This window comes from Megalops cyprinoides, chromosome 24, assembly GCF_013368585.1.
Source record: "Megalops cyprinoides isolate fMegCyp1 chromosome 24, fMegCyp1.pri, whole genome shotgun sequence".
Lineage (NCBI taxonomy): Eukaryota > Metazoa > Chordata > Actinopteri > Elopiformes > Megalopidae > Megalops > Megalops cyprinoides.
Genome location: NC_050606.1, coordinates 21,832,327 through 21,843,462, shown reverse-complemented (window position 1 = coordinate 21,843,462; position 11,136 = coordinate 21,832,327). Strand labels below are relative to the sequence as shown.

The following is an 11,136-nucleotide window of genomic DNA, read 5'->3' as shown; positions in this document are numbered from 1 at the left end:
AAGACTTAAGAAGCAGAAGGACTCTACACAAGCGGAGGACGGGGCTCCCGTTATGCATTCTCCTCTGTGTCCGGAAAAGGAGAGAGCACCACCGCAGGTAACGGGCTTTGGTCCCTGCTCTACATGAGCCGTGTCCCCAAACCCGGCTGGGAAAGCATCACAGGTATGGGTCCTCGCCTGGCTGTGAAAGGGACGGGGCGTGGCTCTGGGGGGAGACAGACGTGACCCTCTGCGCAAGCCGACCCAGTTAACACCACTGCTGCACCCACATCTTTTTGATTGGTGTTTGCGGCACCTTCTTTACCTGATAAATGCGCCCACGGGCAGTTGAAGGATCAGGGCATGTCCATCCGCCTGTCACCTGGGAGACGAGAAGCAGCGGGCTAGAGAAAGAGGGCAGCTTCCTACCTGAATTTCGTGGGGTGCGACAGCTGTGTTCAACAGCTGTGTAGACTTTAAGACCAGTGAGCAGAAAGGTGTCAAGTAAACAACCAGAGGCAGCCAGGCATTTTAGGCCCAACTTCACTGTGATGAAGTATAAGTATGATGGTATGATCTGCTTCCCAGCTGCACTGTGGTATAAACAGGCATACAGTACGATCTGATTCCCAACTGCAGTGTGATACGTACAGGCATACAGTATGATCTGATTCCCAACTGTATTGTCATACATACAGGTGTATGACATGATGATTGCTACTGAAATACACGCAGGCATATGAAATGATATGATTCCCAATTGTACTATGATACATACAAGCATATGATGTAACTGCACTGTGATAAATATACACATATAGTCCGATATGTTCACCGAGTCACTCCAAAGCATACGAAAGGAGCCATTACTGTCATTATACCTCAGAGGCCCTGGAGTGGTTTACCCTCTAGTTAGAAGCATTTCATGATTTTTTGCCCTTTCCTCTTGAAAAGCTCAGTTTTCAGTGCTTTGTGACAATACAATTGTAAAAATATACACAATATGTTGCAGATGCAATTTGTTTTGATTGATTGAGCTCTAATGCACTACAAACCCACAGTATCAGTCAGTTTCACCTCCTAAGGTAGGTCACTTGCCAAACTGTACCACTCACCAAGGGAAGGTTTGCCCTGAAATTATGCAATTCTGAGATACTGAGACTGCACCCAGAGGGAAGTCAACCTCCTCCAAAATCTAAATATAAGCAGACAGTGAGCATCTGCTAGATTCAACCTGCCAGGAGGGGGCACCACTGAGAGCACAGTGCCACACAGCATTATATTTGTGAACTGTGACACAATGACATTCACTCATGCAGACATCCTATGGGATTATTCATTTACTCACTGATTGAATGAGAAAGTGGCTCCCTCAAAAGTAACTGCAGTAGCATCACAGGTGACAAACAGCCTCAAACAAGGGGACTGGCGCAAGTAATCATGGCCCCTGAACATTAGCTGCCCTTGTTTGCTGTTGATCACTGAACCTCATAGTTCTGTTCATTTATGACAAAATTCACCTGGCAAAGGTGACATTTAACAGTTGAGATTAAAAGCTGAAGACACTGGAATCTTTTGGAAGCAGCATGAAGACCCCCATTCCCTGTGCTTGACTCCATGACTGCTTACATGTCTTCCTCCTCTCTCAAAATCAATTGCTGACAGAGACCTGTCAATAGAGGGCGATGTTGAGCCTCAGTCCAAAACAACCCCAGATCATTTTCCATTCTCACCTGAGTCTCAAGGGCTCTATTTTATTCTTTAACACATGCAAGCAGATTATAACATCCAGGAATTTAAATAAATCCATGGAAAACCAGAGCAGGGGGACCAGTGCAATGCCCTGTAACATGTTGTCTTTTTGATCAGTGCTGTATGACCCAAAAACAATCCACAGCCTCAACACACCAATGGAGGGTTCATACCGCAACAAGGCACACTGCTTGACATGTTAGAATAGTAGTAGGACGGGTTTCATTTTAAAGCTCGTGCTAATGCTGGTTACTGAGCAGTGAAGTATACAAGTATGCAATGAATCTGCAAAAAATGTTTATGAAAACCATACTGCATTCCAAAAAAAATGCATGCATACTTTGATGAATCTGTTCCACTGCAATCCCCACCCTCTAACACCTGATACCTTTCATACTGGGTTTGGATACTTATTTTACACGTAGTATTGTGATGTATTTTGGATTCTGTGTTCTAGGGACACAGATACTATATATAGTAGTACACCTGGCTTCTGTCAGATTGCACAAGTTAGCATAACTCGTGTTAGGGCTCAAATAATGTTAACACCCACTGGCCTTGGACTCAGCCTGGTCTGACACTGTTTAAATTGAATGGATATACTTACGTTGTGCTGGAAGTCGCTCTAGACATGAGCGTCTGCTAAATGCATGTTATGTAATGTAATGATGAATCTGGTCTTAAAGATCAATGTCTCACAATAAGAGTTAGCATCTTGTAAGATTTAACATTCATGTTTTTCTTAATTATTTGGTTCACATTCTCAGTAACACATCTACACAATTTGGGATATTCTTTAAAAAATTTTTTAAAAATTTAAAAAAGCAAAATGAATTTAGTGGCAGAAGTACAATGGAAATTCTCATCGCGCGTAAACGGCACGCTAACGAGAAGCACTTTTTCTGATGAGCGAGAGTCAGCTCCAGATGGAGCCGCCTCCTGCCGCAGCTGTCGAAAGGGTCAGACGCAAGTCCAGGGAGTGGGCGACAGACAGTCCTTAGGAATTCAACAGGCCCTGTGTCACAGCTACATTATTTACAACTGTCTCCCTCCGCGCCGACCCGCACGACCCCATCAGCCAGCACCTCCGATACCAGCCAGCGGCACCGCGGCCGAGGCATTCAGAGCACGGCTACTGCAGCATCCGCACAGTTTCAGCGGGTCCCCGATCCTCCTCCAATGTATACGCACACTATGCTGAAGGTACCTGTTGAGCACATAAATCATACACTGCAGTACATTTCCGTATTCTCTCTCTGTCTCTATATAGGACTATCATTTCATTAAAGCCATTGGTTCTTTTTCCCATTAGCTAATTAATTTGTGTTTTTTTTCCCCTTGCACTATCATGACATAAACTGGCCAACACATCTGATAGGAAAAACCAAAAGAGTAAAATGACACAAAGTTACATTTATTGAAGAAAAAAAAATAAAAAAACAAAGGATACCAACCTGAAACCAGCCAGAAGCACAGAACTCAAACAAAAGCTCCAAAGTGGCCCCAGCTGTCCGCCCACACCTGTACTTAGTAAGCCTTCAATTAGGCAGGTGTGGCTCGTTAGCCAACGGCTGGTTCTGTCTCCCACAATCATCGCTGACAATTATCCTGTTTGCACTGCAATTGATTGAAATCAGGGCAATTAATTAACAAAGCTGAAAACTGAAATGGAAAGATTCTGAAACACATTCACCAAAACATTTCACAGTTTAAAATAGTATTTCATAGTTTAAAATAGAATGACTGACATGTATGAGCAGCTTTTCCTTTGGAGGTGAAACCTTTCCTTCATATAGAACCATGTACTCTGACATTCTAAACACGTTTGTTTAGAGGCATTCAAAGAGTGTAATATATATGATGGTTTCTAACACAGTGCCGTCAGCAGGAATAATTGGACTTTTTCATGAAATCCAAATGGTACTTTGTGATAGGTGGGGGCTTTTTCTTTTCAGGTGTTCAAGGCCTTCAGCATGACACATGTGAAGGGCTGCTAAGTTTAGCTTTTTCACACAAACTGGCTGAATTATCACTGATTTTTGCACTGACGGTGGGACTGAAAAGCCAGCTGGCATTTTTGACATTTTCTTTTTACAAAAGAGAGCGTTTCAGATCAAAAACACCAGGAAGGACTCATTCCTGGGCAGGAATAGTTATAATCAGGGTGCGAAATACGGGAGGTCTCAGGGGTCTGAGACCCCTTGATTGACACTTGAGACCCCCTGAAAGCCTCAACAGCAAAATTTTGGGGGGTCTCTGGAAAAATATTTACAAAATTATATGTCACTTGCAATTGTCACTAAAAATCTTTAAAAGTCTTTTAACCCTTAAAGCCCGACAGATGCAGCCTGCGTCCAAATTCACATCCCTTCTTCTCGGGTGAATTGCTCATAAAGTATTCATCGTTAACGATGCTAGTTGGTCTATGCGACTAAATGTTTGCAAGAAAAATAATTTTGAATTTACATCAAATTTAATCATAGTTACAATCTGCATACAGCTCTGCGTCCATCTCCACACCCATTACTCTTGTTTGAATTACTCATGAACTCGTCAATGCATAGATATGGAACACATCACAAGAAAGAGCGGAGCTTGGTAATGATGCTAGTCACATATTTGTACATACCGAAGTAATCACATTATGAAGACTGATCAAACTTCTGCAAAGTAATATCGTTACTGATTTCTTCACCCATTTTCACACTCCTGCTTCTTGATTGAATAAGTCACGAAATCCCTATCGCTTCACAACATACCGCATATCAAAATAAACAGCAGAACTTACCCTTTCAAACACTAGTTGTTTCTCTGTGCGTTGTCGAGTAATCCGATTTTGAAATCAAAGCAAATTTCTGCATTGTCTCCAACATAGGCTGACATTACATCCCACTTTGTATAAAAAATAAACACAAAATCATGTATTTGTATTTCAAGGCCATCTCCCAGCGCCATCCCGTTTTGTTTTTGTCTCCCGGGAAACTTCCGTAATTTGCAAGGCAAACTTTATTACGAATAATCATCATACACAGATCCATAAGATTTGTATGTTTGTCTGACGTTACCCAAGTTCCCAGATCGTCTATGATGAAACACAATCTACACACAATCCACACACTACATACAATTATTTATTTACTTATTTATATACTATCCTCCCCAGCCGAAAAAACCTCCAGTATTTTGAAACCTAAATGTTGTATGGGTAGGGGGGACCCCTGACTGTCTCCGGGTATTTCGCACACTGGTTATATTTGTGTTTCCTTAATTACTAACACGTATGACAGTGTGTTGGAAAAGCATGATACATGTAGTTCATAAGCATTGCCAGTAGGTGTTATTTAGGTTAAAGTAGAAGGTGTTATTTAAGGTTAAAGTAGGTAATCAGTTATTTTAGGCAGTCAGTAGTTATTTTTAAACAGCTATTCTTAATCAGGTATTTTAGGTAATCAGTTATTTTTATTATAGGGGAGCGTGACCTGAGGAAATAATGGTGTATAATAAAGGAAGGATGTAGAGTGGAGACAATGCCAAAATGAAAACAATAGAGTACAGGAAATGTGGTGTGAAACTGAAGGAGTCAGAGTTTAAGCTCCACGACAGGAGGAGCTAAGGGAAAGCATAAAAGAGAAATGCATTCAGAGGATGTTTTAGAGTGGGTGTGAGAGTTGCTCCGCGCGGACCAGCCCGGTTTACTGTATTCTGCATGAAACGTATACAATAAAAAATAAAATTACATCATACTCAGTAGACTGTGTTTGTTATAAAAAAGTACTGAATAGCGTGAAGGTTACACTCAGCCCATCTGGCCCAAGCTGGAATCAGTTCTCCCACAACAGTGAGACGTTTGTTTATTTGTAAGCTTTTCTCAAAGCCAACTTTGCTAAGTTTGGCCTTTATTTTAACCATGTAATACCATGGTTTGGGCATTTTTGACTGTCAGATGACAACACTTTGGTTTACAGGCTAGCAACCCTACATGTGAAACTGGGGATGTAAAAGTGTTTGCTTCTATGTCAAAAACGACGAGTACAAACTGGCTGTTGCTGAAGCCAGTGTCTGTGTGTGGCTAGTGTTAGCCAAAGTGTTTTGCACATAAATGCTCCTGCAGACTATGCACACCGTACGGCCCTTGAACAATAAGCTCTGTTTGGGATATATACGGTAAACGTATCATTTTATTGATCACACTTCCTTCGTCAAATAATATGAAGCCAAAACTGGAAAAACTTCCCATTTTACTATCGGAATGGCTAGTTCATGACCCTGGATATGTGTTATCTATATAAAATAAGGGAGAGGGACTTTTTTGATGGGGAGAATTGTGTTCAACAAATGTCCGGAGAGCATCGTCCGTTCATAAGTTTCGCAGTTCTCGGTTTCTCTGTGCAACAATCACGACGCTACAGTATCATTTGCTTCTGTGGACTTATTGCCAGTGAAGTCGCCCTATCCCCTGCTCTGACTGCATTCTGCTGACAGTAAGATTTAAGATAAATTGACACTTTGAGAATTTTGCAATGGGGTGAATGTAGCTATCTATTTTACCGTTGGTTTGTGTCTCTCCTTGGTAATCAGAAAAGTTGTATGGGAGCCAATTGGCCAGCTGTGATGAAACACAAAGATAATTTACAAGCTAACACAAATGTTTTGTAATTTCGATTGTTTGTTTACCAAATTACCAAATTCAAAACCTTGCTATCTATCTAGCTAAATGTTATCTGCGCTGACTAGCTAGATAGCTGCACTAGAACAACTAGCTATGAACGAATAATTAAACAGCAATATTCAATTGTTTACTAGCTAGCGATCAGTACAGGCCAGTAGGCTTATATAATATCTTGATACAGATTAGACTCAGAAAACTCACGCAGTAGCTTTTCACTGCAACTTGCAAACGTGTTATTTTGTCTGTTATGTTGCGAGTACAAGTTCATGTTTACATTTCAAAGTTCACAACACCAGAAATTCTGTATTATATGTTCTTCGCTCCTGAACTCCAAAATGCACATAAAGTTGAACATTTTTAATGAATTTTAACATTTTCAGGAAAATGCGCGTTTGGCAAGCAATATGTCATTCTTAAACCACTTGCAATGAGTAGAATGAACAAAAGTAACTATCTCTAGTGTGTTGAATGAATAACTTCAACATCTATTTAAATCAATTCAACAACGCAGATCTTCCTGTTTCAGTGAGGGTTAATAAACATGTGGGGGGCTGAAACCAAAAATCCTTGGAAGATTTTGAACATTTACAATCAAATAACACACACGCACACACACACAGAGAGAGAGAAGTGTGGGTCTTAAATTGGAATAAATCTGTCTGTTGACGAATTGTCAAGCAACATCCCCAGTTTGAGTGACGGACTCAATCTTTTTTTCCGGAGAGCACAAGTCTAATGAGATACTATACATAACTATCGATTTAGAAGTGAACACAGGCTGATTTTTCAATTAGTTCTCAAGCATTGTTATCAAGCAATTCTGTTATTTTCAAAACAGAATTAAAAGAAAACGAGTGATTTCCGAGCTCTGAACATGTCTAACACCCCGCCCCGGTGCACAATGGGAAATGGGAGACCGTGATAGTACTGACGTTGTACACTTGCCGTGGAATGACGCACACCTATACAGTATTCCTGTATGTCTTTGTGGAGCGATTAAAAGACATGGAGGTTGATGTCAGAAGAACTGAACAACTGAGGATAATTTTTAACATGATTAATTGTGGTTCATACACTTTGACCTGACTGTCACTCACAATGTGGAACCCAGGAAAAGACTGAAAAGTAACATATTTCCACAAAAACAAATACATTGCTAGACAAATCATAAATGGTTATAGATTTACAAAAATCTTTGGGTTAAAGGGTTAAAGGGTTAAAGACAACGTAATAAATTGAGAAAAATGAATTAAGCATTCATGAACTATGGATTGTGTTGATCGGGATGTTGCTTTCATTTCATTCTGCATGCTACATTAAGCTCACAGGCACCAAAGCACATTACATTTAAACTCTGCACCCCAGCTGTTACTGCAGGGAGCTCTGTGTTGGGGGGGGGGGGGGGGGGGGGGACTCCACTGAAAATGCAACTGACTCTTTTTAAAGCCAGTTTAGAAGGGTTTAAAATAAACACAGTCAGGCACTATACATCTGACCAAAACCAATACTGTAAATTGTTGCTCCGAATGTCATAACAATTTGAGCAGAAATTAAGACAGACAGAACTTGAGTACTTTTTTGTAGTGAGGTAGAAAACAGTCCAGCTTGATTGGTGACAGTGAGTTGTTCCTCCTGAGACCACTGTGTAGTGATGGTGGAGCTCGGCAACTGTGGTGAGCTGTTTGTTGATGTGATGGATTGGAACATTTAATCAGTGTTTAAGGCTCCCCTTCAGTCAGCTATAATGCTACACCCCCATAGTTTCCATTAGCCTGCTATGTCCTGATCCCTGTAACCTCATTTCTGTGGAGCAATGCAGGGGGGAAGGGGGCTGTAATTGAACTTGCCCCCCCCCCCCCCCCCGCTGAATCTTTCTGCCATAAAGGGAGGGTCAAATGGACAGAGCCAGCATGTCCAGCACTCAGTCCAAAACAGGCAGATGTATGCATCTCATAAAACACTGGAGTAGTAGACATTTAAATGGGGCAGAGAGACAGAGAGAGAGAGAGAGAGATTTCACTCACAACACAGATCATGCACAGTCTGATCCCTCAGCCATCTCTTTGACCATTCAGTTTTATAATAATCACTATAATCATAATAACTATGTGATTATAGCGATGATATAATCATTTTCTGCATGTGAAGACATTAATCAATTCTAATTATGAAATGGATTTTTGTGTAATGATCAATAAGCTGATCATCACTCCTGTCACAATTCAAATACATGTTTTTTTCAAATACATATGTTACATGCTGCATATATACATACAGAATTTTTTTTTTTTAAAAAGCCATTGTTTCCCCATTCTTCCATAAAAACCAAGAAACAAAGTTAAAGGATGACACAGTTCCATGGCCTGCATAATAGCCTTCATAAATTCCAAAAAGCATAGTGTTATGGTCATTATGTGTTACTGCCATTTGCTGTAAGACTAATGATGTGAAGAATAAGGAAGCATGAGGCAACCCGGCAGGCTTCATGCTGGCTTCAGGTAATTGTAGAGAGCAGTGAGCCCCCCGTGTAAGACCTCCTTGATGGGCTTCAGCAGGGGGTTGTGCACGATGTGCAGGCCCTTGTCCAGGGGGTGGCTGGCCAGCTTCTCCAGCCTCCGCAGCAGGTACATCTCCACGGGCACGCTCTGCAGCTGGTTGAAGTCCACATTGAGCAGCTCCAGCGAGGTGAGCGAGCAGAGGGTCTTGGGCAGGGCGTGGATGCGGTTTCCCTCCACAATGAGGATTTTGAGGTTGACTAGGTCCTGGATCTGGTCGGCAATATTCTCCAGCCGGTTGCAGGCCAGGTGCAGGAAGACCAGGCCCCTCATGCCGTAGACACAGGTGGGGATGTGGGCGACGCGGTTGTGGCTGAGGTTGAGCTTGGTGAGTCGGCGCAGGCCGGCCAGGCTGCCTGGCAGGCTGCTGATCTGGTTGTTGGAGAGGCTGAGCACCTCCAGCTTGGAGCAGGAACCCAGCTCCTCAGGCACCTCACTCAGGCGGTTGCGGCAGGCGAAGAGCACCCGCAGGTTCCGCAGACGGCCGATCTCAGGGGGCAGGCTGGCCAGCTGGTTCCCCCACAGGTTGAGCACCACCAGGTTCTCCAGGGCGCCCACGCCCGGGGGCAGGGCTGACAGGCAGTTGAGGGAGATGTTGAGCTTCTCCAACTCACGCAGCTGCCACAGCTCCTCTGGTGCTTCGGCCAGGCCCCACATGGCCAGGCTCAGGGTGCTGTACCCAAAGTGGGTGGTGGCATGCTTGCGAATCCTCTCCGCCGAGCACAAGCTCTCCTCCCTGCCTCCCCCATTCCTCCTCATTGTCCTCCTCGGCTCCTCGTTGGCAAACTCCTTGGACTGCTTAGCACCCATGCCTTTAGAGTTCCAGAGCCTTCACCTCCTGTGCCATGAGCAGAATCAAAGCACATTTCCTAAAACTCCTGCCTGCCTCCCCGACAGTTTTTGGTAAATGACAGCCAAGCCAAGCAGAGTGGAGCTGGCCCAGGAAACTCCCGTGGACGTTACTAGCTTCACAGATGTTTCCACAGAGATGGTACATGTCGGGGATTCATCAAGAAAAGCATCAGCAAAGTGGACGGCAGAAGCAATGTACGTGCGCGTGTATTTGTCCCACACCCTGCTCTCACGCCTCCACTACGAAGAGACACACTGGGAGGCGGAGATGCCGTCCGCGGCTCTGCTGCTTGCTGAGCGTCACCAACCCGCACCTGTCCCTGTCAGTTCAGCGCTTCACCACCTCACCAACAACCAGCCCTGACAGTCGAGAGCAAGAGTGCGGGAAGGCCATTTCTGTGAAGTCATCCTGTGTTATGGGAGGGGGAGTGGGGGTGACCGTGCACCCCGCCGCCCCGGGAAAGGTGTCGCCCGTCAGGTCTGGTGTCGTATGCCATAAGTTCACCCCCCCCAAGGTCAGGAGACAGGAGAGATGACAAGTGACAACCTGGAAATGACCTGTCCCGCTGTTTGAGGATGGAACAAAGCAAAATTGGGATCTGTTTGCATTTTGAATTAAAATACAGAGCCAAGGGGGATGGGGGAGTGGGTGAGCAGAGGCAGCGGTGTTGTTTTTGCATTGTTGAAATGAGCTCCACAGAATTTTTAAAGTTTAAAGAACTTTATACAGCTTTGCATATCTTAACAAAAGTCCTGTTGCATAATTGAAGGAGTGCTGTTGAAGTCCTTCTAAATCTGTTCAAAGTGTTGACCACTGCAACTGCCAGCAGTTGTTATGGTGGTGTATTTTACAGCTTTAGACAGGATTATTGGGGATCTTTTGAATCCCAATTTAAACTTTGTGTCTGAAAAGACAGCCTCAGCTGTTAAACTGGAGGCGTTCATGAAAAACGCTGGCTGAATGATTGCACCTGTTTTTTTTTTGTTGTTTGTTTTTTTTTGTTTTTTCATGACATTACACAGCATTAAATATGGCAAGAAGCTGTGCGTTATGAAAACACTGAATCATGTCTCAAAAAAGAAACACTTCTTAGAGGCATTAGCAGGACTGCTGGTGGAATAGCGGGACTGGCTTTTGTTCAAGAGCAACGGACATGGAAAGCACAGTAACTTGACATTCACAGCAATTACGCTGCCTTTTAAAGTCCCTCATGGCATCATTTACATTTTATAGACTCATTTTGTATGTGTGCTCTTCTGTTTTTCTTACTAAGGATATTATACATCATTGAGCATTGAGACAAACCTAGTAGTTGAGTTAAGAACTAT

The 11,136-nt window shown here is 43.2% G+C and overlaps 1 protein-coding gene across 1 annotated transcript; it reads right to left on the bottom strand.

The window, feature by feature from the left end:
• Window positions 1–8,883: 8,883 nt before the first annotated feature.
• LOC118770836 (leucine-rich repeat-containing protein 30-like) lies at window positions 8,884–9,765 on the bottom strand. The gene has a single exon (XM_036518565.1). It carries the CDS (start codon window positions 9,763–9,765, stop codon window positions 8,884–8,886), a length of 882 nt encoding a protein of 293 aa, XP_036374458.1.
• Between the last annotated feature and the right edge of the window lie 1,371 nt (window positions 9,766–11,136).